Below are 27,564 nucleotides of genomic sequence, written 5' to 3'. Positions count from 1 at the left end.
GAGGGTCTCTGCAACGATACTATAGTACGGTCTTGTTACTAACAGCACAGGCTAAAATAAGGGCGTACAGGCTCCGACGGCTTCGAAGAGTATATTCTGAAACCTCCCACGAACGCTGTTGTCTTATCAAAACAAAATGAATTTCAACCCGTGATTTGCTCAGCCCGAAATGTCAAAAAGGTATCAATCGTCATCATCAAATATCTGGAGAGTATTAGTCAATATAGTTTCCACCACCTTTGCCTGCCAGCCAGCATCCGCAATGTCCGCACTCATGCCGTTCGACTGGCCGTTCGTGGTGCCTTGCTGACCCATCAATGTCGGAGCAAAAACGATTGCCAGATTACTGACGGTCATCTTGTTCTTGTCGCAGCGTTGGGCAACTCGATGGAGATGGAGGGCGAGAACCCGCAGAGTTGCATAGTTGGGATCTGGTAGAGCATTTACAAGAGCATGGATGGAATCTCGTCGCACAACATCATCTTCGAGTTTAGCGGCTTGGATATACCCGTGATATTGGTCGGTTGTGAGCAAGGGTTCCGGCAAATCTCGTAGGAAATGTTTCAACAGCGTGGTCACCGATGCAATATCATCGTGAAAGGTGGACGCGTTGCGGAAATCAACAAGTGCAGAATCTGGAATCTGTTAGCTTCATTCAGACATGGGAATCACAACCTTACCATGATCGAATTGTTGTCGAAGTTCCATGATGTGATGGGCGGAACCTGATGTCCGGTAGACACCTTCGGTTTCTAGTCCATACAAATCAACGGCTTGGATGCACTGATAGACGATGGTAGGAACAGCCGATCCTTCTCTCTGAAACAAGTCGTCCAGAGACACTCCGAAGACCGGCTTGAGAGGCGGCAATGCAGCTTTCGATGTGGCTGGCCCCCTACTCGCGCTTTGTCCGCCTGTGCCCGGACCTGTAGGACCTGCACCTGGCCCAGTTTGTGACCGCAAGGCTCCGTTGGATGGTGGTTGCGAAAGTCCTCGTGATGGGTCAGGTCCGGATCCGGGAGCACCACGCCCAGCTCCTACAATACCACCTGCACGCGGGCCAGCTCCCACAGGGGCACCACGGTTGGCAGTCCCCCTGCCGGCACCTGGAGGTCCTGTATACTCAGGTCCGCTTCCTGGTGAAGCCCCTCTTCCTGCCCCCAATGGCGCGCCTCTTCCAGTGGGTGCTCCTCGTCCAACGGGTGCTGCTCCGCGACCAGCGCCCTGTGGCGGACCTGTAGGTCGAGGTCCTGCTTGCTGCGACTCACCACTAGGTTGTCGCACCTCACCTGGGGGCCGCACTCCAACTCCAACAACCCCGCCTCCTACTGGCCCACCAGAAGAACCTGGTAGTCCTTGACCTGGACCGCTGCCACTCATGAGTCCGTTGTTCGGGTCAAGAGAGAAACCAGACGGTGCTTGATTATTCGGGTCATTCTGGCCAGGTACTGGTGCTGAGATCACACCCGAAGTTTGACCAGCAAACCGATCAGCACCGATAGACTCGATCTGAGGCAATTGTGGAGCGCCGGAACCCGCTTGACTTTGAGCTGTGGAAGGCACTGATGGATTATCCATTGAGCCTTGACGTTGTTGAGGTGGATAATTTGGCCTTGGTCCAGTAGAGCTCTGTCCAAGCCCTTGAATTCCTGGTTGTTGCTGTGATTGAGGACCAGATCCGGGATATGCATAACCATCATCATGCGAAGGACCTTGAGATGATGTGACGCCGGAAACCTGTCTGTTGTGATTTGGGTAATTTTGCCCCTGGGAATCGCCATCCTGGTTTGGCATGTACTGATTTGGTGGAACTTTGTTGGAGAGACTCAGGACATGGTCAGCAAAGTCCTTGTCATTGTTGATGCTTGAGGCTATTTCTCGCAGGCTCTTTGTGGGAGGTGCACCGGATGGATTTGAGCCTTTGAGTGGAGTAATGCTGAGTCCATAACCCAGGAGAAGCTTTTCACTTTGTGCAGCGAATTTCTGGATATGTACTGTAAGTCCGGCATCGGTCTCGAAGATCAGCTCCTGTAGAGCATTCACCGCCTGTGGTCTCAAAGTACTGAGCAGCTCTTGTTGCATGGTTTGAGCGGCTTGAGCTTTGAATGAGTAGTCCCCATCGGCAGCTTCGAGCTTGCGATGGATGTTCTCCTCTTCCTGCGCACCCGACTTCTTGAAGCCGAATGTTCCACCAGCTCGTTCACCGGTTCTCACACGCTCGTATTGTTCTGACAAGGAATTGTATTTGGCCTTTGCTTTTTCCATGGCGATTTGCGCATCTTGTACGCGCTTTTCAGCATTGAGGCCTGTTTGCTTCCAATGCTTACGGCCTCTTTCTGAATTATTGGCCAAGTCAAGTAGCTGGTCGGTCATCCCATAGAGGGTGTTTGAAAAGGCAGTACCGTGGTCCGCTATTCGCTCATGCGACCTTGCAATCTCTTGATAACCTTGTGCAAAGGTGCCTTGTCGACTGTCAGGCCTCATGATTGAACTGTGCGTATTCTGAGCTAGACGCTTGAGTCCATTGGCGTGTTTCTCCTCGAGGATCGATCGTTCTTTCAGGAAGGCGGCGAAATCCTATTTCTGGTCAGCAACCATGTAGCTTTGGCTCGCCCGATGTACATACTCTTGCCGAACTTATGCTTTGTTTCAATCTGGCAAGGAGGGTCGTGATTCCGATCTATGCGGCAGGTCAGTCACAGCTGGCGCGTTCGTCGGTTGGCGCGACTTACATCGGATTGAAGCACTTGTCGAATGCTCTGCTTATGTGCATCATCCAGATCGCCATTTTGACCAACGTTTGGAGGTGGAGGGAGAGCATTGTCTCTCGGGGCGCCTGGGCCATGGGAAGTAGAACTCGGGCCCCCGAAGGGAGAACCAGGATCACCGAGTGTAGCCATCCCTGTGACCAACTGCGCGAAAGTGGGAGAAGTGGTAGATTAATATAGGAAGCTATTAAAAGATTACACGTTTCGTCAACTCGATGAAGATGGGATGACGGAATGACCGAAAGCAAAGAGATTGCGATGTAATTCAAGTTGGCGCAAGCTGGTGTGACGGACAGATAGTTAACTAGAGGATGACAACGAGGATTGGGAAGAAATGAATCAGATGAGAATCAGGGTTGGCGAACTTGAAGCAGGGTGATTTGCATTGCTGCGACGAATTCCTTGAATGCCTTGCAATTGCCCGCCACGCCGGTTCTCCAAAACAGGACGAATATGATGATCATCAGCAAGCATCAGCACCGAGCCAGACTGCATCACCGACTGGCGTCAGTAACCAAAGGACGATTCCGGAACTAGCGACTGCTAACTAAAGCCGCGAGGCCGCCCACGTCACGCTCCTTGCTGGTTTGGCCCCCTCGGCCCTACAGGCTACGGGGCTGTTGAGCCTCTATGCCCTGACTGGCCCAAGGCGGCCCTAGGCGTGCAGGGAAGCTCCTTAAGCGCGTCATCCCTAACAACTGCGCCACAGGTGCTTGGCCACTTAAATCTCTAGGTAAGCATCCACCAGGTGTCGTTATTCCTTCTCCACAGTCATTTACTGTATTATAATAGCTACAGCTTGCATCAACTCACACGTCTTGACAATCCTTATCCCAGGGGTGAGATCTTCGGATTCATATAGATGTGGAATGGATATATATCTTCTGGTAAAGACTTGTGATTTTATTTAGCCTACCTTGATGATTTTAATATTTCCATTCTCAACGGTCTTTTTTACAATCTACCTCTCCTTCTATCCTCCCCAATCTTGAGAATGGGCTTCAAGTTCTTTGGCTGGACACGATCCCAAAGACTTCCCAGTCCGAGTCTTCTACCGCGGGCGTCCTCTCTCCGGAAGAACTCTTCAGCACTCTTAATTCTGGTGGGATGGATTTCATCCAAGATTTTATAGTCTCGCTGAATCACTCCCTTATTGCCACCGGAATACTTCCACATGTTGAAGAAGCCTGTGAAATTCTGCTGGAACGTCATAAATGCAGGGTCCTTGGGATCCGAGTTATATCCACCCCCGGTATTCGCAGCGGCAGCGACATTTCCAGTCTTCCAGTATGTCTCCAGGTCAGTATCGATATATCGGGCAGGATGTCCGGTAACCCTCTGGAATGCGGCAGCCAGGTCAGCGTAAGGAACATGATCAATCGCAACTTCCAGGTCCAGTCCATTTGATCGAGCCGTGTTATCAAACAACCACCGACCATAGTGCTCACAGTCATCGAGAGACACGTGAACCACTGCCCCTTCGCCCAGAGGTACTCGCCACGTCACAATCCCATTCTCAATAGTGGGTGTGAAAATGGTCGCGCTTGCGATTGACATTTCGATATATGGTCCAGTTGTGAACACCGCCGCCCCCATCCTCTCTCGATTGACCTGATTCTGGGCCAAAATCCATTCTCCAACTCTGCCTTTTCCGTCGTAGTGACCGGTCCGGAATTTGGGATCATAGCTAAAAAGACAAGGCGGTTAACCATTCACGGTTACGCAAGAGAGTCACCGGATTCAACACATACCCGCTCTTTTTGTATACGTAGTCAAGGTTGCCGTAGACGAAGAACTTGATTCCTTCCTCCAGAGCCAGCTCGTAGCTGCGGATCGCCCAGTAAATCTCGGTTTTCTCCCCACAATTAAATCCGTCGATGTTGACAAATGCACCGTCGCAGCCGCGGAATCCTTTGCGAAGGTCGGCTTCACTGGCAAAGGTGCCTTCCACCAACTCGACATTTCCGAGTGCGAGCAGTTCCTTGGCCCGGCTCGAGTTGAGGTCCCGGGTCAGGGCGCGGACCTTATACTTCTTGTCTTTGACCAAGCCGCGGATGACGGGAATGCCCTGGGCGCCTGTCCCACCCACGACGAAGATGTAGGAGGTTTGATGTTCGGACATTACTAAAATCGTGGTTGTCAGTGTTGGTGTCGTTGAGGTATATGACCAAACTGGCCTTCGACATCTTGACAGCAGCTCTTGGAGCTTATATAGTTTCGAGCGTCGAAGTCTAAGTAGCTAGTTGATTAGTCTTCAAGTTCGTGTTTGTGTTGTTTAGTAAACAATCCAGTAACTTGATCAGGTGCCGCGGTCCATAACCTTGGAAGAAGAATGACCATTTTAGAGTATGGATGGTGCAAATTGCCTGTTCCGGATCCTTTGATTACATTATGTGTGAAACTACACGTGCGATACGGCCGGTGTGTTCGATGATAATGATGATGATTGTAGTTCGTCGGCAGAGAGAAGGCCTGGGATCAATCAGCCTTCATACGTCGCACCAACAGGGTAATTGATGGATAATCGCGTGCCTGCTCCACTGACACATTCTTATACGTCTGGTGTACCCCCAGCGCCACTCATGTTATATTGCAAAGTTGCATGATTGTGGTGAACATCAGTTTCGTACGAGATGTCGTGTGCACAGTTTCCGGACCATGAAATTTGAGCATAGGACATGACTGTTTGAGCAAAGAGGATGGCACAAACTAAAACATAGCTTCCACTAACTGCGGTCGTAGGAAGCAGGCAGATACACCGAACTCCACGCCAAAGATCTCCAAGTTGATATTATAGGACACCCTCATGCAAACTTTGAGCTTCAACTCGAATCAACATCAAGCCACAATATCGTGTCAAAGTCCAGAGGGTCTTCACCTCGTGCTGCTCTCCATCGATTCGTACTAATGGTGATGGGTGCATTTCTCAACATGAAGCCCCATTTTTTGGCAAATGCTTCGGTGACCTCCCAACCGTCAACATCCCACGGTTCGCCCCAGATAATTAACCCCGTCTTCTCCTGGGTGTCACCTGAAATCTCACTTAATTCACCAGCCCCTCCCACCATGTCGAGACACAACTCGACATCGTTGATGTTCTCTTCGCCGTAACGAAGTATGTTGTCTCTCACAATGGGATCTGGCATGATGTCCCACTGTGGATGATGAGCCATACTTTTCTGCAGTTCGGTCGGCTCGAGCGAAATGGGGAGGCGACGGATGGCTGATGTGGCCGTTTGTGAACACGGGGTGAATGGTGAGGGATAGTCATCTGTGTACATTAAATTTAGATCTAAGCCCAAAAGTTCAACATTCTTGATCATGGCGCGATATACGTTGTAGTACACCAAGGAGATGAGATGATCGGCTGGGAGTGGATAAGCCCATGCACTGTCTCGTTCGGTTTGGATTCTGGATGCCATATCCTTGATCTCCACCAGCCGTCCTTCTAACATGACCTCATACCATCGCTGGCATGCGGCCTTGCTGCGGATTGATACAAAGGTAGATTTGTTCGATTTGTTGAATTGCTCCTGTGCCATTGACCACTCCGAAGACTTCAGGGTGAAAGAGCGAAGCTTGGCGAGATCGCTGAGGCCAAAGCCTTTACGAAGGACAGGCACAACTCTGGACTCAAAGGATTCTCGGCTACCTGCGGGCCCTGGACACTTTGGAATCTGTGCTTGCCCTTGTTTATCAGCCTTGCGTCGTCCTAGTGGGCGAGTCAGCATGTTGCAGGTCAATGAGGAGATCTTTAATTGTACGCCACCAACTTACGCGCTGCCCGTTGATTGAGTCTATTCTGAAGCTTGCGACGTATCACCGGGTCAGTAACTCCCGACCACTCATCGTCGAGTGTTTGGACATCTTGATGGAGCCTCAGCTCGGCTTGAATCTCGGAGTTTTGCAACATTCTCCAAGGCTTTTACTGATTAATGGTGTTCACAATTTGGAAGTCCAGCAGAAATGGGAGTGATTCTGCTGAGAGCAGAACAGTATGGAAGGTCTTAAAGGATTTAAGACGCTGACATTCATTTTGGGTTCATAGATCGAACAGGGCGGGCTTCTTGAAACCGTATTGCCGGTTGTCTACCGGTAGAACGATGAATACTATTGGCGTACGAGGACAGGAAAGTGGTGTGGCATCGAATGAAGGCCCCCGGGGATGTTTCTCATGCAAGCTGCTGACACGGTGGGTCTCCCAAACTCCAGCAACTTTTAAAGCCGTTATTGTCAGCTAGAACGGAATAACTTCTTACCGAATTTTGAGCCCCAGGAATCTCGCTGTTGCCAGTGCCTTGAAACATTAATGCTGAAGCTCAGCCCCTCTGTCATCAACTCACATAGGCGCATTTTCTAGCTCACGAATCTTCCCAACAACACGACGTTGGCCTAGATTGCAAATGAAAATGCAGGAGACGGTAGGTTCTTGGATGCTGCAGAGAAGCATAAAATGCCCCTTTGGTTGCGAGCTCTCGACGATGAAATCCATCAACCGCTTCTATGCCGATTGCAGAATCCAAGATTTCCTTGATCACACGTTAGCCCGCATCTTTCTCTTATTTCTAATTGCCTTCTGCCATGGCACCTCTCAAATGGTCTCCCACAGCTCTGCCCGCCCTGCAAGGGAGGACTTATGTTGTCACGGGGGGAAATACAGGCATCGGTTATTGGACCGTGTACCATCTTGCATTGCGTGGTGCAACCGTTTATCTAACCTCTCGTTCGGAGACGAAAGGCATTCAGGCGGTCGAAGAGATCAAGTCAGCGATTTCCAGAGCGGATGAAGCATTTCAACCACATCTGCATATCCTTGTGATGGACCTGATGTCTTTGGCATCAGTTTATGCAGCAGCTAAGAAGGTGCGCTCGGAGTGCTCCCAGCTGCATGGATTGGTCAACTCCGCAGGTATCATGGCCACTCCCTACCTTTTGAGCGACGACGGGTACGAATCTCAATTTCAAACGAATTATCTCTCGCATTGGCTGTTGACCTATCATCTTCTTCCATTGCTCGAGACCACTGCCCAAATGACTCCCGAGGGCACCGTTCGCATAGTCAATGTTAGTTCGATGGGTCACGCCGCCACACTCAAGGAAGGCATCACATTTGAAGACACCGGCTTAAAAGGAAAATTCACGTTTCGCAGATACGCACAAAGTAAGCTTGGGAACATCCTGCATGCACGATCTCTACACGAGCGAGCTAGTCTCCCGAACAATGACCGCAAAGTTTGGTCGATCTCTCTGCACCCCGGCAATGTCGATACACAGCTTAATGTCAAAACACTAGGAGGATCGACACTCACGCCCATATTGAGGTGTTTGGGCACCTACATCAGTCCAGAACAGGGTAGTTACAACTCATTGTGGGCACTTGCTGGGACAGATCTGCGTGTGGAACACTCGGGGAAGTATTTCGTTCCCGTTGCAGTGGAGAAGAAGCCAAGTAAACAGGCTTTAGATGAGAGGCTGGCGACAAAACTGTGGGAATGGACTGAGAGCGAGATGGAGAGAAAAGGGGTGCTAGCGAGAATATGATGGATTTTTCGCTTGTGATGTTTGCCGCTTCACAGCGTACCTGATCGCTCCTGCGAGATTAGCGAGACTATTCTGGTCGAGTTGCTCTGGGAAGTTTCCAAGTACAATCCTTCTGAGCATGGGTTGTGTAACAACCTTGATACACATTTTGGCCTAATTCTGGTGCACAAGGGCTACTTACCTTGCATTCTCCGGTGAAAACCCTACAAGATGCCCGCCAGGAGTGTGACAGCGAGTTCGCCACGCCCCATCAAAACAACCGCCTTCAACAGGGCAGGGCCATCCCGAAGGTTCATCCCGAATGCCACGCGTGGTGGGCAGAGGAGTTAGACTCTCAACTAGAACCTGGCGAATATGGTAAAAAATCCACCCAAGACAGATCACAGGCACGAGATCTGTAACTCACTAACCACGGCTCCACGTTATTCAGAAGCTTAATACAACTCTTCGTGTTCTTGAGGTCTCCGAGAAAACGGCGATGCAGATGACATTTTGCGGGCCGTTGATCCCCTCCTGTCGGTCGTCCTTCCCAATCCGAATTCTGGGGCCGAACATCGAAATTTTTCGGTTTTCGTTACGAGGCACTGACTCCATGTTCATGACAACAATTGCTTGCGTTGCGCCGTCCACGTTGCCGAGTGATTCGCCTCGGCCAAGGTTTCGTGTAAAAAATCGCACAAGCGAGGAACCTCTCCACATCACCCAGAGGCATGTGCTTTAGCATTGAGATACGATGACTAATTGCCGTCTCTCCCACGGCAAATAAGGCTTCTCGATATTCATGCAACCTGTTCACTACCAAACGCTCGCAAATCCGGGAACTCACATGGTCGTCCGTGTGTTTCACTTCAATGAACTATCACCTAGCTTATACCTAGGTAGGTACATTTGACCGTTTATTGCACTTTGCTCAACGCTTTGGGCACAATTCCCCATCATCAGGGCTGGATAAGTCGAACTCAAAAGAAAACCGGGGTTCAAATTACGAGATATCGGCCCACTATTACCACTTTGGGTCTTTGCAACGACTTATTCCCTGCCAGTATACCCCGGCTGTTGCTACGATGGGTCTTTGGTCCGAAGATCATGGAAGAAATTCACCCGCGAAAGACACAGTCTAGCATGGGTAACCACTATGCAGGTGCCTCCCAGACCTGGGTGAGATCAACGTTGAGAAGTTTCAGGTCCGGGGCGCAACGCTATGTGTCGTCAGGGGGCTCTCAAATACTATTACTTCCAACCTCGGATGGACAATGCTTCAGTGTTGTCAAAACCACCCAACAGCAGGGCCACAAGTATCCTGAGGCTCGCAGACTTTTTTCATCTCTTCCACAGCGACGAATATTGAAATCAGGTCCGCGCGGAATTCCAGCAGTACAACATGGTTGAAGATCGAGGGCCTCGGCTGCGCAATGTCTGTGCAGTATTCCTAGCTTTGGCAGTCTTGACAACCGTGGTACGATGTTATGTCAGGGCACGAATCGTCAAATGGTTTGGAGTTGATGATTGGCTTATGGTGGCGGCAGCTGTTCGTTATCCCCGGTCCCGAGGATTGAACACTCCTGTACTGACAAGGGACAATAGGCGTGCTACATTATGTTCTCAACCTGTGTCATAGCCGGAGTTCACTATGGTACGGGAAGACATTTTGCTGACCTGGAACCGGAAGACAGCATGAAAGCGCTTCGGGTATACTACAAACCTGGCTCCTTCATTCGAGTGAACACTGACCAAGCAAATAGTACTGGTGGCTGTGCTATCTAGCATATTCACTCACCATGATCTTCGCCAAGGTCTCGATCGGCTTCTTTCTACTACGAGTGACGGTTGCAAGAATACAGAGACAGATCATCTACAGTGTCATTTGCACGACCGTCGTTGTCGGGATCGTCTTCCTATTCGTCACCGTTTTCGAGTGTTCTCCTGTTTCATACTTCTGGAATCGGGATCAAAACGGCCAATGCCTCGACATGGACGTCATTATCGGCCTGACATATTTCTACAGCGTTGTCAACGCGATTTGCGACTTCACTTTTGGAATTCTCCCGATTTTCCTGGTGTGGAACCTGCAAATGGATAGACGAGTCAAAATCGTCTTGATCCCGATTCTGGGAATGGGCTGCGTGTCAGTTTAATGTCCTCCACTATCTTTTCGTCTCTGGGCTGACTCTTCGCAGTGCTGCTATCGCTGTTCTGGTGCGCATGGCATATGTTCGGGACTTTGCAAACCCGGACTTCCTTTGTAAGAATCTCTGATCCCAATCTCTGCAATGATCCACTAACCGATGATTCCCAGGGGCCACCGTCAATATTGCACTGTGGTCCGACATCGAACTCGGGCTCGCCATCACAGCTGGCAGTCTGGCCTGCCTTCGTCCACTGTACCACGTGGTAGCCGTAAAGCTCGGATTGACGACATCCAAAACCTCCCGCGATGCCAATCAAGACTATCAGAAGAGCGGGGGCCGAAAGACACCGAATATCAGTGGGCCGTTCAATCTCGTCAGCTTCAACAAGGCTGACACGTGGAGGCTAAGCGGCCACGACAACAGCGATACTTTTCGCCCCATTGGTCTTGACGACAATGGAAATAAAGACATGTGGGTGACTGGTGAGGGCCAGAGCGAGAGTGGCAGCGAGGAGCAATTGAGGTCCAACACCCCGCAGGCAGAAATGCGAAGTCCACCAAGAGCTTTTGCGAAAAGCGAAGCCATGGGCGGAGGTGGTCGATATATTCACAAGTGATCAAGCTGTTTTGAAGAATCACCACAGCTGAGAGGTCGACCCTGGGTGCCTCCCTCTGAGATGTTCCCCGGTCTATGAGGATGGAAGCAACGCACATATGACACCTAAGCGATGCGATGCGTTAGATACAGAAGCGGACTCTTCTCCTTCGCTGGTAATGTAATGAAGCTTCTCACTTCATAGTCCGAGCAGCTTCGCCCGTACTGCCGGTCAGTGTCGAGCACTTTGCCAATGCGATTGGGGACCGCGCCATTTGACTCCATACGAGCATGCTGAATGGCCATGACCACAAGGGCTTCTCCATTACAAAGCACTGTGGGTGTCGGATAGTCCACACACGAATCCGCCACAACGCTCCCATTCCTTTCCCTCACCTCCTGCTTCGCAGAGAATTCCCGTGGGCACGCTCGATTTGGATATTCGGCCGCGTTACTCGAGAAATCGAGGGGAGGGATGGATGAGCGGGCGAGGTCAATCACGACTCACATCTCGAAGAAGAAAGGGGTGCCCAGCTCTCGACCGCTGGAGGACCATGACGGAGCAGAATGCCCGGCTGGCCGTGGGTCCGAAAGCTCCTTCCCTACGCACGATGATGCTGCAGGAGAAGCTGGTAGAAAAAGGGCACTGAGAACATGGCTGCAGTATTGGAACGGATGGCTAATATTCACTGCCTGTGTGTATATCATGATGTAGAATGTTATCGAAAACTTTGTATTGAAAGTCCACAATGTGGACATTATTACCCGAATAGCCTTCAGGTGTGAGATAGTACCTGGCACTGCCTACCGATCAGTGTGCACAACCGTGAAGATTGATAAAACCCCCAAAACTCCACAGACATGTGCTTCTAGCGAAAGTCGCGACGAAGATAAAAGGTGTCATTCACATTCGTACAACCCCTGGTTTTCCCGCTTTCCATCAACGGGCTTCGGAGCAAAAGGGTCACAGTCAGTGGAACTCAGCACTGGAAATTGACACTCCCGCTGCCCCTCTCGGTAATCTGTACGGAAGATGCGTTTTCGGAATCTACCCCTTTCCAACCAAACAACTCATGTCGGCCCTGTTGCTGAGTTTGCAGACCTTGGCCTCTGGCGTTGATGCTGCCGCTTCCCTGGAGGAGAACGTGTAGCTGGCCTTCCCATTCACCTGGGTAGACGACATTTATGCTACCAGATCCCGTTGTCGTGTGGGAGACTTTCAGGGATCGAATGGTTGATGTGGTCGTCTGGTATCCTGCAACGGAATTGGGACTGAGAATTTTGACATTTTGGCTTCCAGACCCTGCAGTCGTAGTCAGAGTGGATGACGGGTCGTTTCCAGAGACTCCAACAGGATAGATTGAGATGCTGTGGCTCCCGGAGCCCGTGGAGATGGAGGTGGTTCCTCCATTACCGTGCACGACTGTCCCGCCGACGCTGCCAGACTTGGTTGAAATGTCGGTTTTGAAGACCCGATCTAGGTTCTCAACTCTCTGTTGTGTTTTTTCACCACCTGTGGATTTCTTCCAGAACGACCAAATACCTTGGTTGGATGCGGGGACCATTCGGACGTTTATGGATCCCGATGTACTTGATAGTTTGAGAACAGCAGGTCTGTCCCCCGGCTGTATATCGACCGTGATACTGATGCTGCCTGATTTTGTGGAAAGATCGAGTAGGTCATATAGCGGATAAGTGCCGGTTATGGACTGAGAAGACTCGTGCTGGCGATACTCTCGTCGGGGGACTGGAAAGGAGCCAACGTCCGGGAATTGTGTCTCCCCTTTCTGTGTAAGGGCGCTCGTTAGCTGTGATCAACTCTGTGACGGTAATCAATGAAAATGGAAGGAATTACATTGGAAAGCGATTTGCACAGGCCCGGAATCAGCAACCAGAGGCACAGCAGTAGAGAGAAAATGAACCAGCAGGTGCGCTTGAAACGACGCGCTCTACATTTCGGATCTTGACGACGAAAAGCGACACGGCGGTGAGTGTGGCGTGGGAGACACCACCTTTTCTTGGAAGATATACGCTCATTGGGCGGTAGAGGGGTAGTGGAAGGTTGACTGCAGCCTTGCTGATACGGGTATTGAACCGGCTCCGGGAGTAAAGAAGCAGATGGATCGTCCGCATCTTCATTATCAACTTGGTAAGGGCAACTTGAAGATGATTGACGTCGGGCTTGTGATTGCGATCCAGATTGCGAAGGATTTTGGGAAGAATCGTCGGTCACGGGGTTGCTTACTGGCTGAAATGCAGGTGCCACTCTTAGAGCCACTGGAGAAGGTGGTGCTGCCGTTCCATTCGTGCTGGCTTCGGGAGTATAGACTGGTGGAGGATCAGATGGATCCGAGTCGTGTAGGAATCTAGGATATTGTAAATTTTGAGGATTGTCGTCGTCCCCATTCACTGTCGAGGCCGTAGGGGTCATATTGGTTGCTGGTGTCCGGCCACCACTATATTGGTCCGCCCAAGACCCCATAGATCCCAGGCGTTGAGCCTCCGCTGCAGCAGATCTAGACTTGTCTGAATCTTCTCGCTGATATGAAATGGGATGGTTGTCTGACGATCCGGCAGTACCAGAATGGGATTCTTCTTCGAAGGTGTCGTAGCCACGAAGTGGATATTGTTTCCGTTTAGTCATGGTCTTGGTAAAGTAGATGGATAGTAGTTAGTTGTTGCTCGGAATCTGTAATCACAATATGGGATGGGTTCTTCGTCAACCACGTATTGAGTGCAGTGGACGATAGGGTACAAAGATGATGAAGTGGTTAGAAATGATTTCACTCTGACTCTGTTGAAAAGCTGTGAAATTCAGCTGATGTCACGCCAGAGTGAGAAGACAAACTTGAATGTTGTGGTTGGTTTAAGATACGAAGAGATGCGAGGAGGGGCAAGTCAGGCACCTGCCAATTCACGATTGCGGCTTCAGTTTCTCCGGAAATGGCTTACCGTTGCAGTATCTGGAGCACCCCAGCATTACGAAGTACGGGACACAATAACGCCCAGTACGACTTAGCCTTGGGAGGGGGCTAGGGCTGAAACTGCTTGGTCATAGGCTACAACTCGTGGAGTGATAAGGAATATCTGCAGGGTCAATTTAAGGCCTCCGATTCACTTCAACAACGTCATCACGGCACAAAGAGGCATTGGTAGGCTGCAGCGATACAATATTCCGGGGGATGGATGAAGACTCTGAATATAAACAATGAGTGAGAGAGGAAGTCACCAACTGGTGATGGATTGTAGGTGATACTGGGGGTGACCTAGGCATCGGCACCTAAGGTTAGGTACCTGCCTCGGTACCTAGGTACTCGGTGAGGTATGAGTTACTTGGATAAGGTGATGCAAAAGTCCAAGGAATGAAAAACTCCTTGTCTGTCTGACTCTTATTCTCCCGGCCTTCACCAAGTCTAAATGCCTTAGGCTCCCCAACATCAGCAACAGTCTGTGTCTGACACAAACTGTGCCAAATTTCACCTCAACACACATTTATTGAGTCGATTCCACTCTCGATTTCCATCAAATTTCATCTGCAGTAATCACCCGTGATCGCCATCTATCCTTGCTCTACAATATATATATACGTCCTTGTCTTGTGTGTATATACACATAAGCCAATGATCAGCGCAATGTATCATTGATAATAGCATGACATGACGTCCTTTATTGCTCGAGTAATCGAAGGAGACTCTTTCAAGCATCAGAGTCGACAAGTGTAGGTCAGCCCACACCAGTGAACTCATTGTGTATAGATGTCGCATCGTATCTTCTGGGCACAATGGTACGTGGAAGAACTTGGTCTATTGACCGGCTCAGAACGACCGAAAACCCAGGTCATCTCAATCTATGCAATCAATTGAGCGATATCCTACGAGCGACAGCGAAACTACACAGCTCTACAGGTTGTGAATTGGCCTCCTCCCTCAGCACATGACAAAATATGCTGCTAGCAACTTGGTCTTCATATCCCAAGAACGGATTATCTCATCCACGCACCCAGAGACCATGCCGGTGCACCATCCACTCGATGGCCTCTAACGACAAGGGTTTCTGCGTTCCACTCAGATGCTGGAGTGCTGTTGTTCACGTGCAAAGCTTGAAGTATCAAACTGCCATTCGATAAAGGTCGGGGTCGGGGTGACATAAGGCTTGATGCTCGTTCTTCGTGCTCGTTGTCACGGTATTCATCCTTCAAGTACTGGGTTGTCACGTCTTGTCACGCAAACACTGCCTCGTCGGCTATTGAAAAACGATGACAAGGGACTTCACCCTGCCTGTACCCTTCACGCTCCATTGCCGCGACAGTGACTGCCTCTGATCAATACTGCCTATATATATTGCGGGTCTTGCTCGCAAACATTCCTTGAGACTCGTTGCTTCTCTACACCTCAAACTCTCGCGCTCACTTATCAGCAAGTGTGCTCTTGCTTGCAATCCTTCCAGTCTTTGCCAAACCCTTCATCAGTGAAACCAGCCACGATGTTGTCCTTAGTCGTGATGATGACCTACCTGTTCGCTCTCACCAACACCATGGCGGTGAACATGTGCGACTGGGTGAACGCATTGCCGGCTCTTTATCATGAATATGGTGAAGAGTCTTGCCCAGCACCTCATCATCATCAACCAAACGGTATCGATTGCGAGTGGAGAGTTGTCCCAGGTGACTTCTACTCATGTGATAGTTTCTGTCAAATCCGAACCACATTTACTTACACCATGGAAGCCCCTGTCTTCTCGAACCCTTATTGCATGGGACCCGCTACCTGCAGTATTAGCCCAGATGACCATGCCGTTTACAACGGTGGAAGCAATCTCGGCAACACCGTTGATATCAAGACCTTGAAAGATGGTGTAAGTGGTTCCATTCCCTCTATCAACACAACAAAAGCTGACTGCTATTCACAGGTCTCAGGTGGATGGCGCGGCTTGAAGCAGGGCAACACCGCTTCCCCCAAGCTTACAGTCACTCTGAAAGACAACGAGTGTGGCTACTTTACCTTCCTTCCAATTGCTCGAGAAGTCTGCGGCACGCATACCTGGGGCAGAACAATCAATTCCCAACGAAAGGATTGTGCTCTTGATTACCATACCGAAGGCAACGCTTGCAACCTTGAGTTACTCGGCGCAGATCTTGGTCGCAGTGCAAATGCCTGGGGCAGTTCCATTCCAAACCTCAAGGGTGACACGATCTTCGTCCGTACCAACTGTGCAGATCATACTCCTCTCCCCATGGACAAGCAAAATCAAGCCTATCGTCATCCAGGTGTTGCCATGCCTCGTGCAATTCGTGAAGCCTATACATCATTCTTCACCCAACAGGACGTGTTGCGCAATCTGGCTACTGATACTGGCAAAACTCAGTGCGGCTCTGGAAAAGATGCTCCTGTTTCCGATGATTGCATTGAAGCCCTTCAGCAAACAATCGAGAAACCCGGTACTACAGTTACTGCCTTGAATGTTGAAGACTCAGGCAAAGGGTACACCACTATCTCAGTAAGTCATGTTCCCCCTGCAGGGTACGTCTTGCTAACAATGTTGTCCAGAAAGCCAAGTCCTGTGCAGTTCGCGTCTACTACGACGACCAGTTCACTGCATCCTCGGAGTGCAACGTCAACTATGTCGAAGTCGCAACTGCAGGTAGCAAAGTGTTGGACAAATGTTTCAAGGACGGAAACGTGGAAGGGCAGCATATCATTCGACCCAAGGGAAAGTGTGGATGTCACATCGCACTGGAGAAGATTTGATCTGGCTTGATGGATCATGCTCTTTTCTCGCGATGGAAGATGTGTCAATCAGCTACTCCGACTCGGGCCACTGAGCTACTCAAGGAACACTGATAGGGAGAAAAAGCTATGGAGTTGAAATCTGGAGTTGGGCTTAGCTGTAGCTGAAAGGCCCCTCATTCTCAATTGATCGAATTGTTCCCCGTGTGCTGCGTTTCCCCCGATCGATGTGCATATCGACACCGCGCCGAACCACAAAGACATTTCTTGTCTAGCTGCTCCCAATACCGTGAAGAGTAGTCTACCGTCAACTCCTTGCTAGCGGGAACTCCCTTCGAAATAACCAGCATCCTCTGAATTCCCAGCCACGAAAAGGTTTGAAACTGACAATTTGGCTCGCAGGAGTGATTGATGAACCGAGTGAAGTTTCCACACCGACCCTGCCAAATCTGATATGGCTCATGATCCCCTGCCTGGCTTTGCATGACATCAGTGTTGGCAAGACCTTTGGTGATAAAGCCCACGTATTCACCGATCGCGATGCCTCTCGCAAACGAACAGCATGCTATCACTCCATTGTTGCGTCCATTCTCGGTCTGGAACACTTGAACAGGGATGTTTTTTTGCGCGTTGACTCCAAAGATCTCCGCAAAGCAGACACACTCGTTTTGGGCGGCCACTGCAGATTGACGCTGAGAGCACAATTCGCAGACGAACTCTGGTCCCTGTGACAGTGTTCGAGGATCTTTGTCCCCCCATTCTTGCTTGTCCACCTCGGACTCGGTGATGTGATGAAAAGAGAAATTGGTGTCCCACTGACGATATGTGAATGCCAACGGAAGCGGATCTTTTCTCTTGCTCACCACCCAGGAATGTGGATGCCCTCGCCAATGCAGCTGAGCAGATTCGCCAACGATTGGGAGCAACTTCCTCCAATCTAGGTGCAAAGTGTCTGCGGCAATTTCGAACCTTTGTTTCAATCCTCTCAACTTGACAAGCGCATCGGGGTCGAGACCTAATCGATATTTGCAGAATCGGTATATCCCTGGACCTGCAAAGATTAAAGCACTCCAGCCAGCAGCATTTTTGATATCGCGGTAACCCTTCCAAATTGCCCTGTTCCTGTTAATACTGATGGTGACGAATTCCTAGCTACCCTGACACTTACATTCGGTTCCTCAGTTCCTTCTCTGTCCATTTGAACAATTCACACGCTTTGGCAAGCGTTGCCCTTTTCTGCTCTGAGGGCTTCAGATATATCCGGCTGTCGGCTAAGGTTGCTAGTTGCGCATCAAATGAATCGACCCAGTGTGCTTGCATTATCACTTCCAGAGCCCTCCCAGTCCGCGCACCTTCAGTGATCTGCCGGCATTTGGTAGTGGTAGCGTCGAAACTGCTTGTATCCACCGGCTTCCCCAGGTCCACCTTGCCTGATTCACCGCGCAAATCCTGAAGTATCTCGGGGAATTTCTGGTCAAGAACGAGGCTGTTGGGATTGTGTAGTTCTTTCCAAATTCCTTCGATTAGTTTGTCCACAGTTGACTGCTCAAGTTTAGGTCCATTCTCAAGTCTGCGACGCTTGCGAAAGTGATCATGACCTGTCTGTAATTGTCTCGTCGTTGGTTCTGAGGGGGCCGCCTCTCCAGCTAAACTGCTGGGAAATGTGCTGATCCTCGGGATTGACAAACCACCAACGGTCTTCCTACGTCTTGTCGAGAGACGCTCTGAAACATTGGTGTTGTCATCTGCTGGAACTTCTGATAGCCCTGATGACCTCCCGGTATCCACATCATATTGCCCGTGTTGTTCAGGACCGTCAGCTACCCTCGGACTGTGACTGTCAGAATTTGTTGGAGAAGGTAGTTGATAACCCTCTTCGCCTGGAGTGAGCTCTTCCACATGAGCACAGCCAGTACAAGTATGAGCGCTTCGGAGAGATTCAACGTCTATCGTATCAAGGGTGACCTGATCTGGTATATTCTTCCGACCTCGTGGTGGCTTGTCGTGAATGATAGTTGCCTCAACCTTGATCCGAACCCCCGAGGCTGCTGACGAGGCTATGATCGAGTCAATGAGTTTGTCAAGCTCCTTAGCAATATTGCTATGGGCATGCAAGCGGTGCATTTTTGGCAAGATGTAGTTTACACAGGTCTCGCAGGTAATATCCAAAGATGTCTACTTGTCGGCTAGAGAAGGAACGACCAAAACTGATCATACAAGCAGGATGACCAACTTCAGAGAAGCGAAACACCTGTGATCGTTGCTCAAGATCTTCGACAAACTTCAGGACATCGAAGACGTCAGATTATTGAGTGGGAGTCAACTTTGGGGTAACCAATGCCGAACCGAATCGTTTGAAGGTCGAATAGAGTTCACTAGGAGGACAATCTCTAAGAAGATCTCCAAGTTTTACCTCGCGCTTCAGTTCCGAATCCCACATGCGAAGACATTTTTGTGGGAGCCGACCACCATGTTGGGGCCATTATCCCACTTTGTCTGCAACATGCTCCGGGTGCCTAACTCTTCAGCTAAGTATGTCATGCCTTAAGGATGCAGACCTTTTTTCTTGGTGAGGCGTAGCGGTCTTTACAGTCGTGCGCCGATCCATGTCAAGTTTCCGCCCGGGCAGAATTCAATCAACTGCACTCTTCAGCGAATGCTCCACCGTTTAGCATATGTCTTGGAGAGAGCCTTGCACCTTGGTCCACCAAAAGTTATCCATAATATCTTGTGGTGAACTCTAGTTCTTGTGGCATGGCTCCTTGGATGTGTAGCTATGATTGATTACACGCTTTAGTACTCACGGGCTATCCTAGATTGATAAGCTGAATCATTGAAGACCGCGGGCTACAGGGTAAGAAAAGTCGCCAGTAATCTACGGAGTCTGGGAATTCTGTCGTACCCTGCCAATGAGTGCCTACCAAGTCTTAGAGGTGACTTGGCATAAATTCGACAACATCGAGAGATCGTTGTCTTGTTTATGGTAACCCTTGGCATATGCGACTACGATTCTCCATTCACTAGGATAGTCTGAAATAACGGACGTGCAGAGTGGCAAAATCTACCAGTTGAGCTGCATGGCGGCTTCTAAACCAGCTAAGCCCAGCGAACCTCGATTAAAGGGCAGGCTTGCCCAAAATGGTCCGCGCAAGGTATTCAATGACAGTCGGTGACACGCGCGGAAACCTTACCATTGAAGTGTGGATCCAGATATCATCATGCCATACTAGCGGGCTAAGTATGGGACATGCAAACTTATAGATATTAAAGGTCACTTGGTGCCGAACGGGCCGGCATCAAGGCTTTTTGTCGTTTCATACTTGACTGGTTCTCTCACACTCTACTTTTTCAGGATTTGGCTCACCAAGTTGGTCGACAATGAGCTCCCAATGTCACCCAGAGCAAGGCAAACGATCGCAGGACGACTACCAATGGAGGACTGATCAGGGTTTCGGTAGTCGACTGCTCCGACCATGCCGTGGGATGTACCACGACGTGAAGAGGAGAATGCCTTATTACTGGGGCGATTTACGTGAAGGCTTCACCTACCGTGTCCTTTCAGGCACGATTCGAATATACTTCATCAACCTCCTGCCAGCAATGGCCTTCCAGCTCGATATGTCTTACAACACGGGGGGCTTCTTTGGCATCAATGAAGCCTTGCTCTCCTCGGCTCTTGCGGCGATCGTCTTCAGTCTGCTCTCTTGCCAACCCTTGACCGTAGTTGGGGTCACTGGTCTGATATCACTATTCAACTATACCATTTACGATATCATCAAGATATACGATGTTGGGCTATATCCGCAGTTTATGGTCTGGGTCGGTATATGGGCCGCCATTTTCCACTGGATGATAGCCATCTTCAACCTCTGCGACTACATGCGGACCGTCACAGACTTCTCCTCCCAGACATTTGGCTTCTATGTCGGTACAGTATATGTTATAAAAGGCTGTGAAGAGCTCAGTATCGGATTTCATGACGGCCAGATCTCCAATGGCTTCGCATCTGCCCTTGTTGCAATACTCTACTTTCTCACCGTCTACTTACTGGAACAAATGGGTCAGACGACCTACACGCGGACCTGGCTACGCACATTCCTCTCGGATTATGCCTATGTCATAGCCACTGTCTGGTGGACGGGTTTCACGCACTTCCCGGGAAACCTCGCATACGCCCACTTCGAATACCTTCCAACCACCCGTCCCTTCTACCCAACAGTAGATCGGCCCTGGGTTATGAAATTCTGGTCACTTCCTGTCAAATGGATATTCATCGCAATCCCATTTGGCTTCTTGATGACTGTCCTATTTTACTACGACCACAATGTCTCATCGCTAACTGCTCAAGCACGAAATTTTCCACTCAGGAAGCCTGCTGGTTTCCATTGGGACTTCTTTTTGCTTGGTTGCACTTGCCTTGTTGGTGGTGTCTTGAATATACCACTTCCAAATGGCCTGGTTCCACAAGCACCTGTTCACACCGATTCGGTCACCTATTACAAGGTGGAATCTGTTGTGATCGAAACAAAGAACCCAGATGAACCCAGTATTATACGAAAGACGACAACAGCAGAAAGCGTGGCCGAACAACGCATTTCCCACCTGGTGATGGGGTTGGCACTCGTTGGCACCATGACCGGTCCACTCTTGACGGTCATCTCCCTCATCCCCCGAGCCATAATTAGCGGAGTCTTCTTCACGGTTGGGATGGGCAGCATTTTGACCAACCCAATCTTGACAGACAAAATTGCTTTCCTCCTGCGGGACCCCAAGTTCCGGCAGCCTTCCGATCCGTTGAACACCGTACCTCGTCGCCAGATTTGGCACTATCTATTCTGGCAGTTCCTTGGCTTTGCTACGTCGATAGCCATCAGTCAGACCGTAGCCGCGATAGGTTTTCCGATCCTGATAACAGGTCTGATCCCCCTTCGGTGGAAACTCCTACCGCGTTTGTTCACTCGCCGCGAGTTGGAGGTCCTGGATTCCCTGACGGCGACCAGTGAAGTCGTATTGGTTTCACTGGGTGGGAAGCCAGAGATGCCCGAAGCCCGTCGGGATTTGCAGATGAAGCAGAACAGGCAATCTTTGGAAGATGGATCTGGTGATGTTCTGGAGGGTACCCTAAAGAATGATCAAGGAGATCTACGGCAACGAAAATGATACAGGCTATCAAGCCACGGTGTTGGAGGTGATGGTGGTGGCATTGAACGTCGAAGATCCAGTGTTGGCAGCCCGGGATGGTCCTGCTGTTCCGAAAGAGACTCGAGAGCAGAAGGCTGTTGACTCCAGCGACCACGAACAAGGCGAGAAGCACGAGTGAGATCTTAAAAACCTCTCAAGATATCTTTAGTTACTGACCATGGGCATTTAGAGTTGGACACTTATTTAACATGAGAGGGTGACAACATTTCAATAGCGATCTTCGGGCCTCTAAAACAATGTGCGCCATTCAGTCGAGTTCATTTCACGCAGACAATTTCAACTCCCTCAGCGCGGCCCTCTCTTCCACCGTCCTTGCAATCTTGGAACCCTGATCGGTGTTGAGCGCCTCGAACCCCTTGATGACACCCTCCCGATCACCCTTGCCCAGCTCCTGGCTCATCTTGAACTTCCCCTCCAGCCGGGTGATTTCAATTTCGACGCCAATGATATTTTTCCTCAACAGGTCGACATACGACTGCGGCGCATCGCTTACCTCCCAAGCTTTCTGCCGATCACCACCTACGAAGCCCATGACATTGGCTTCGGCGTGATGCGAGAGATCGTCAAGTTGTCGTCTCAGAAATTCACCGGTCTCGGACGCCTTCGAGTCGAAGTATATCGTCGCCGTGCCGTAGGCCTGGACCGCCGCGTAGTTCCACGTGGGTACCACTTTCCCGGTGCTGGGTTTTGTCTCCGTGTAGAACTTGGGCGTCACGTAGTGATGCGCCGGACCATTGAAGATGACTGACACTTCCTCCGCGAGTTTGCCGTTGGATGGCGAATCCGCTTGGGCGGCTTCGCTCAGGGCTTTGGAGTGCGGATTCGGCTTGGCCATGTGGCCGCGCAATGTGCCAAGTTCAGTTTCACTCGTGTCGTCCTGGACGTCGATAATCCAGGGAACATGTGTGCATTGGATGGTTGGGAAATTGACAGATTTTATGGCGCTGATGATGAGTCCGAACGGGTTTTCTTTGATAAATTGCCGCAAGGCTGGGATGGAGTGTTCGGCGTGAACCGCGCGAAGATACATTTTCGCAGGCTTGTGTGATCCAGGGGCGTCGTCTATGCTTAATGCGTGTAAAAGCTGTCGAGTGTCGTTTGGATGAAGAGAAGATATACGGGGTCCTTAACTGGCCAGTGGGCGAGATGCCATATTTCAAAATCCGCTGTCGCCACCAATTCGAACCATCTTATGGCTCTGTCCAGTTGGCACCCTAGCCTCCGCACGAATGTGTGTGTAGAAGGTCTGTCATAAACCTACCATCAAGTGGTACCCGGCCCGGGTACAATTCGGTTTCTTACATGCCTAGAGTAGCCTCAATAGCTCCAGATCCTGGAAAGATGCCTAAAAATCCACTCGTGTCTGACGAAAGACTTCATCAATTTGGCCAAAGCGTCCATGCGATGACGCGACCCAGCGTGCCCAGAATCCTTGACAGTCGATAGAATATACCCGAGAATGTGAAAGGGCGTGCGTCCAGTGCAACATGCTTGGGCGGCTCGCGCGGCGAGATAGGCACCGCGATAGCACCTGGAAAAGGTCCAGAACCTCGATAGAATTTTTTTTTGGCACATTCGAGCCCAGGTCCGAGTCGTCAATGATATGACGAGTTGATTATTGGAGGGATGTTCACTCGGTGCTCAGGGGAGAACATCCGCAGCGGATTCGGTCCAGGATTTTTGACACTTTAGGCACATGGTTGAACAGTACATGGTCATAAGGCGTCGGTGTTTCTTTTCCTCCGGGCCTTAACTTCAGCGTTCGTCTTGAGATTTCTTTTTGGTTCTATGTCCAGTCGCGCAGCGACTGCAGGCAAAGCCTTACGCAGGATAAATTGTGTCTGGAACCCGCGATAAATGCAACTTTTGGCCTAGCATTGATCACCACACTGGCATCAGATTCCCAAAGACTTTGTCCAAATCGCGGCCATGATAGACACAACTTCTACCAGACCAATCAACGTCCGCGACGCGGTCGATGAAGACATCAATTATATTGCCAGCCTTGGGTCTCACGTATTCAGCACGACTTTTGGGTATTCAGTCCCACCTCATGAGCTTCAAGCATATTTGGACGAGGCTTACAGCATACCAGCCACGAGCCAGGATGTCAAAGATCCCAACAAGGATATGATTGTTGCAACCACTCCAGACAACACAGTTATCGGCTTCGCACTTCTGACTCGTGGCACCAGCGAGCCGTGCATCGTTCATCTGGAAAACACAGTGGAATTCCAGCGGATATACGTGCATCCGGACTACCACGGGCTTGGAGTGGGGAAGATCCTCGCAAGTAGGATCGAAGCTATGGCTAAAGAACAGGGCTTCAAGCATATATGGCTGGGTGTTTGGGAAGAAAATCTCAAGGCTCAGAAGGTTTACGAGAAGCTCGGCTATGTGAAGGTCGGTGAGCATGACTTCACGATCGGAGAAGTGGTGCAAACAGACAATATCATGGTCAAACAACTATAGGCTGCGTGCAGTCTTGCGATTGATCACCCTGGACTCAACATTCCTCTGTATTTAGGGAAGAGGCCAAATGCTTCAGCTCTAAGAAAAAGCCAGCGGTCAACAATGTTCAGCTCCTGCATCAACGAGAGGCTCGGTCTGGACTCTAAGGTCGGGCATTTGCAACCTGAGCGGTGTGGGTCTGGCTTTTGCAGAAGTTGCTCTGATCGACCCTTCAGAGGTTCACGCCGCTGATGTCGCAGACTATGAAATGCCTCTCTGCAACTCCACCAGCAATCAAGCGACGAGTGACTGGGTCTACAGCTGCGCCAGTGAGAACAGTTATGAGCGAACCATCATCCCAGTACAGGACCTCTGGCTGATAATTATTCTTCTTGACAAGACGCAGCACTGCGGCTTCTCCCTTGAAGTCGGTTTTCAAGAGGTTGTCTCCAGTCAGTCGTCCGATAAGACGCATGACATCAGGGAAGACTAAACATTGCCATTATTAGAGATGAAGAGATGAAACAAATATCTCAATCACTTACCGCAAACAGCGATATCTCCAGATCCAGGGATTTCTGAAAGATTGTCGGCTGCTGCGCCCAGACGCTTGAAAGCGAAGTCAGTAAGAGCATGATCCGCAGCGGTTCAACCCATTCAACGTACCACTTCTTGTTTTACAGTCAATTCCTTCGAGACCGGGTCGACATCATAGAACGTTGTTGTGCCTTTGACCACATCATTTACCAACAGGACCTTTCCATCGTCGATGAGCAGTGCGCCATTCGCAGACGGGTGTGAGTGAGTCGGTGAAACAGTCTTGCAATCCAGCCGGGAGCCAGCTGCCGAGCAGTGGACGACATCGGATGCCCATTTCCAGGGACCGAACTTATTCTCAAACTTGCGGAGCACGCCACCGAGAAAGCCACCCCAGAAGTAGTGGTCATTGGTGATGAAGAAGGAACTAGAGGTTATGTTATGTCAGCCATCGCCATATGGTGGCTATTCCAAGCTCGGAAGCAAGACATCATTAGTTGTTTAGAGGCACTTACTCGAGACTGGTTGCAGCGACGGCATTGGGGGTCTTGATACTTGAATGCTTAAAGCTGCGGACAAATGTGAGCACATCGGAGCCTATTTTGTGCGAAAAGAGGAGGATTTCGCTTCCGGTGCGAGCGTGATTGACTGCGAACATATATATCTATATCTCGAGTCAGCAAACAATTGATCTGCATCGCCTAAAGCTAGGGTGGTTGAGTCAAACCCTAGATTTGTCATCCTTGGGGATAAACAAGTCAATGCCATGGAGAATGAGGTCGTGCGAAGCATCGAGTCCTTCGATGACAAGTGGAACCGTAGAGTTGGACTTTGGGTCATTAGAATCACAATGTTAATCTATGTGAACGTCCTGAGCCACTGACCTTGATGTCGTATTTGAGGAAGTATTCCCTGTAGGTCTTCGCACTAACGGTGTCGTGCCTCGCCAATGGTGGATAGAAGACGTTCCTCGTCTCGGGATAGCCGCATGCTTGACGTTGGATGTTAATGGAAATTCACCGAGCAAGTAAACCCGTTTCCAATATATCATGTTGTACGCACCTAACAGAGCAGTTCCAGACGGGTGATGGATGCGGACGTCCTCACATGCCTTGCCGACTACTTTGATATTAGCCTTGATGTCTTTGAACCAACATCATAAACCCAAAATCAGCACCCACCCGGGAAAGTCCAGCATTTATCATTGTTTAACGCTCCGTGACCGAGGTGGTCGTTGTTCGGCTGGAGATCTAGTACTCGCCCACCGAACCGGTTCAGCAGGGGATATGGATTGTTGTACAGCGATGCCAACCCGAGCACCGCCACGGGAATCAGTTTGGTCCAAATACTTGACATGGCAGCGGAGGAAAGCTTCCGAGTTTAAAAAAGAGGCGAAGGCAAGCAAGAGTATATTCTGAGGAAGCCTGTTGACTTGTTTGTGTGCTTATTTCAGATTTTTCTCTTTACATCCATCGCTGTGCATTCTCCGAGGGGCACCTTCGAATTTCCTCAAGGCGTGCGTCCAGTGCACACTGACCTCGGTAGTCTTTACAGAATCCGTATTCCCCCTCATCCCATGAAAAGTAGTGTGTGGATTTGGAGTTCCGAAAATGAGCAAAACCCCACACCCCACAAGTCGTCTTCTCATGCCAGTCACTTAGGGATCGGACTCACGTAACCTAACGACATCCGACTAATCCTCCGGCCTTGGAATCATATAATACCAAATAATATGTATCAGAGATGGCGAAAATCGTAACGGATCCTAGACACCGGCAAAAGCATCGCTCAAGTCAAGAAAGAAATCGGACACTCTTTGCTTTCCCCGGTTTTCGTTTAGGTGGGGATATTGATGCAACCATGTCGTCCAAGATGCTCTCAGGGTTAAGTAACGACGAGACCTCCCCTGTACGGTTGTGTTCGTATTTCCGCCAGAAATGAGAAGATTGGCTTGGCTGCGATTTCAGATGAAGATAAATGACCAAAAGACACAGACACAGGAGACAAGTTGCCAAGATCGGTCTGGCGAGGATCACTACTATTGCGAAGAGCGCAGTGGCGCCGCACAACGCCTGCAGTTGCGTGAACTGTAATGCCTTCGGCCTCGTTTTCGTGCGTGTTGAATGGAGATGCATATGGTTGTGGACATGGGTCGGATGGTCCGAGTGGTGGAGCATCGCAGCGCTTCTCAAACTATAGACTTGAAATACTTTCAGATGTACAGAGGTATCTTGCAATTGCTGGCTGCTGAATAGAAACCTCGACATGCTCGTTAGGAACATAGCTGGGCGGTCTTGATACAGAGATCCCCGGATCCCTCCGGCTGTCTGCGAAGTGTCTCGTGGGCTGACCGGTGCTTTGACTTTCGCTTATGCCACAACGCATCCAGCTTAAGTAATGCATATCTGCATTATTCGAGCACTTTATATGCTTCCCAATGCTTGGATCCCATTGTGGCGGGTTAGAGATTGACTTGCTCGAGGTAGTCACCGAACGGGGAGTATTATCCGACATACAAGCAAATGGAGTGGCTTCACGGGTGAATCATTCCTGCAGAACAGGTCTCATTGACATATTCTCATTATCATTCGACCCAGTCTAGTTAATATTAGTCTT

The 27,564-nt window shown here is 50.0% G+C and overlaps 11 protein-coding genes across 11 annotated transcripts; 5 read left to right on the top strand and 6 right to left on the bottom strand.

Moving 5' to 3' along the window:
• Positions 1 to 183: 183 nt before the first annotated feature.
• On the bottom strand, positions 184 to 4,890 carry LTR84_004966 (uncharacterized protein; the record flags this gene model as incomplete). Its single annotated transcript, XM_064848539.1, has 6 exons — positions 184 to 635; positions 681 to 2,577; positions 2,627 to 2,680; positions 2,733 to 2,836; positions 3,734 to 4,455; positions 4,520 to 4,890. 6 exons carry the CDS (start codon positions 4,888 to 4,890, stop codon positions 184 to 186), a joined length of 3,600 nt encoding a protein of 1,199 aa, XP_064711163.1.
• Positions 4,891 to 5,590: 700 nt separating this feature from the next.
• Positions 5,591 to 6,617, bottom strand: LTR84_004965 (uncharacterized protein; the record flags this gene model as incomplete). The annotated part of the gene is made up of 2 exons (XM_064848538.1): positions 5,591 to 6,480; positions 6,611 to 6,617. The coding sequence occupies 2 exons, from the start codon at positions 6,615 to 6,617 to the stop codon at positions 5,591 to 5,593; spliced, it is 897 nt and encodes a 298-aa protein (XP_064711162.1).
• A 732-nt stretch (positions 6,618 to 7,349) lies between these two features.
• LTR84_004964 (uncharacterized protein) lies at positions 7,350 to 8,309 on the top strand (the record flags this gene model as incomplete). Its single annotated transcript, XM_064848537.1, has 1 exon — positions 7,350 to 8,309. The coding sequence occupies one exon, from the start codon at positions 7,350 to 7,352 to the stop codon at positions 8,307 to 8,309; it is 960 nt and encodes a 319-aa protein (XP_064711161.1).
• A 1,778-nt stretch (positions 8,310 to 10,087) lies between these two features.
• Positions 10,088 to 11,054, top strand: LTR84_004963 (uncharacterized protein; the record flags this gene model as incomplete). The annotated part of the gene is made up of 3 exons (XM_064848536.1): positions 10,088 to 10,434; positions 10,487 to 10,551; positions 10,606 to 11,054. The coding sequence occupies 3 exons, from the start codon at positions 10,088 to 10,090 to the stop codon at positions 11,052 to 11,054; spliced, it is 861 nt and encodes a 286-aa protein (XP_064711160.1).
• Positions 11,055 to 12,012: 958 nt separating this feature from the next.
• LTR84_004962 (uncharacterized protein) lies at positions 12,013 to 13,676 on the bottom strand (the record flags this gene model as incomplete). The annotated part of the gene is made up of 2 exons (XM_064848535.1): positions 12,013 to 12,819; positions 12,888 to 13,676. The coding sequence occupies 2 exons, from the start codon at positions 13,674 to 13,676 to the stop codon at positions 12,013 to 12,015; spliced, it is 1,596 nt and encodes a 531-aa protein (XP_064711159.1).
• Positions 13,677 to 15,565: 1,889 nt separating this feature from the next.
• Positions 15,566 to 16,779, top strand: LTR84_004961 (uncharacterized protein; the record flags this gene model as incomplete). The annotated part of the gene is made up of 3 exons (XM_064848534.1): positions 15,566 to 15,886; positions 15,941 to 16,528; positions 16,579 to 16,779. 3 exons carry the CDS (start codon positions 15,566 to 15,568, stop codon positions 16,777 to 16,779), a joined length of 1,110 nt encoding a protein of 369 aa, XP_064711158.1.
• A 161-nt stretch (positions 16,780 to 16,940) lies between these two features.
• On the bottom strand, positions 16,941 to 18,882 carry LTR84_004960 (uncharacterized protein; the record flags this gene model as incomplete). The annotated part of the gene is made up of 2 exons (XM_064848533.1): positions 16,941 to 17,874; positions 17,927 to 18,882. The coding sequence occupies 2 exons, from the start codon at positions 18,880 to 18,882 to the stop codon at positions 16,941 to 16,943; spliced, it is 1,890 nt and encodes a 629-aa protein (XP_064711157.1).
• A 1,254-nt stretch (positions 18,883 to 20,136) lies between these two features.
• On the top strand, positions 20,137 to 21,918 carry LTR84_004959 (uncharacterized protein; the record flags this gene model as incomplete). The annotated part of the gene is made up of 1 exon (XM_064848532.1): positions 20,137 to 21,918. One exon carries the CDS (start codon positions 20,137 to 20,139, stop codon positions 21,916 to 21,918), a length of 1,782 nt encoding a protein of 593 aa, XP_064711156.1.
• Positions 21,919 to 22,222: 304 nt separating this feature from the next.
• On the bottom strand, positions 22,223 to 22,990 carry LTR84_004958 (uncharacterized protein; the record flags this gene model as incomplete). The annotated part of the gene is made up of 1 exon (XM_064848531.1): positions 22,223 to 22,990. The coding sequence occupies one exon, from the start codon at positions 22,988 to 22,990 to the stop codon at positions 22,223 to 22,225; it is 768 nt and encodes a 255-aa protein (XP_064711155.1).
• An 899-nt stretch (positions 22,991 to 23,889) lies between these two features.
• On the top strand, positions 23,890 to 24,432 carry LTR84_004957 (uncharacterized protein; the record flags this gene model as incomplete). Its single annotated transcript, XM_064848530.1, has 1 exon — positions 23,890 to 24,432. One exon carries the CDS (start codon positions 23,890 to 23,892, stop codon positions 24,430 to 24,432), a length of 543 nt encoding a protein of 180 aa, XP_064711154.1.
• A 211-nt stretch (positions 24,433 to 24,643) lies between these two features.
• On the bottom strand, positions 24,644 to 26,304 carry LTR84_004956 (uncharacterized protein; the record flags this gene model as incomplete). Its single annotated transcript, XM_064848529.1, has 8 exons — positions 24,644 to 24,900; positions 24,957 to 25,020; positions 25,078 to 25,375; positions 25,464 to 25,612; positions 25,676 to 25,777; positions 25,833 to 25,939; positions 26,056 to 26,067; positions 26,130 to 26,304. The coding sequence occupies 8 exons, from the start codon at positions 26,302 to 26,304 to the stop codon at positions 24,644 to 24,646; spliced, it is 1,164 nt and encodes a 387-aa protein (XP_064711153.1).
• Positions 26,305 to 27,564: the final 1,260 nt, after the last annotated feature.

This window comes from Exophiala bonariae, assembly GCF_035927105.1.
Source record: "Exophiala bonariae strain CCFEE 5792 chromosome Unknown scaffold_2, whole genome shotgun sequence".
In the NCBI taxonomy this organism is placed as follows: Eukaryota; Fungi; Ascomycota; class Eurotiomycetes; order Chaetothyriales; family Herpotrichiellaceae; genus Exophiala; species Exophiala bonariae.
Note: the sequence above shows the minus strand (reverse complement) of the source record. Positions and strands in the feature narration are given on the sequence as shown.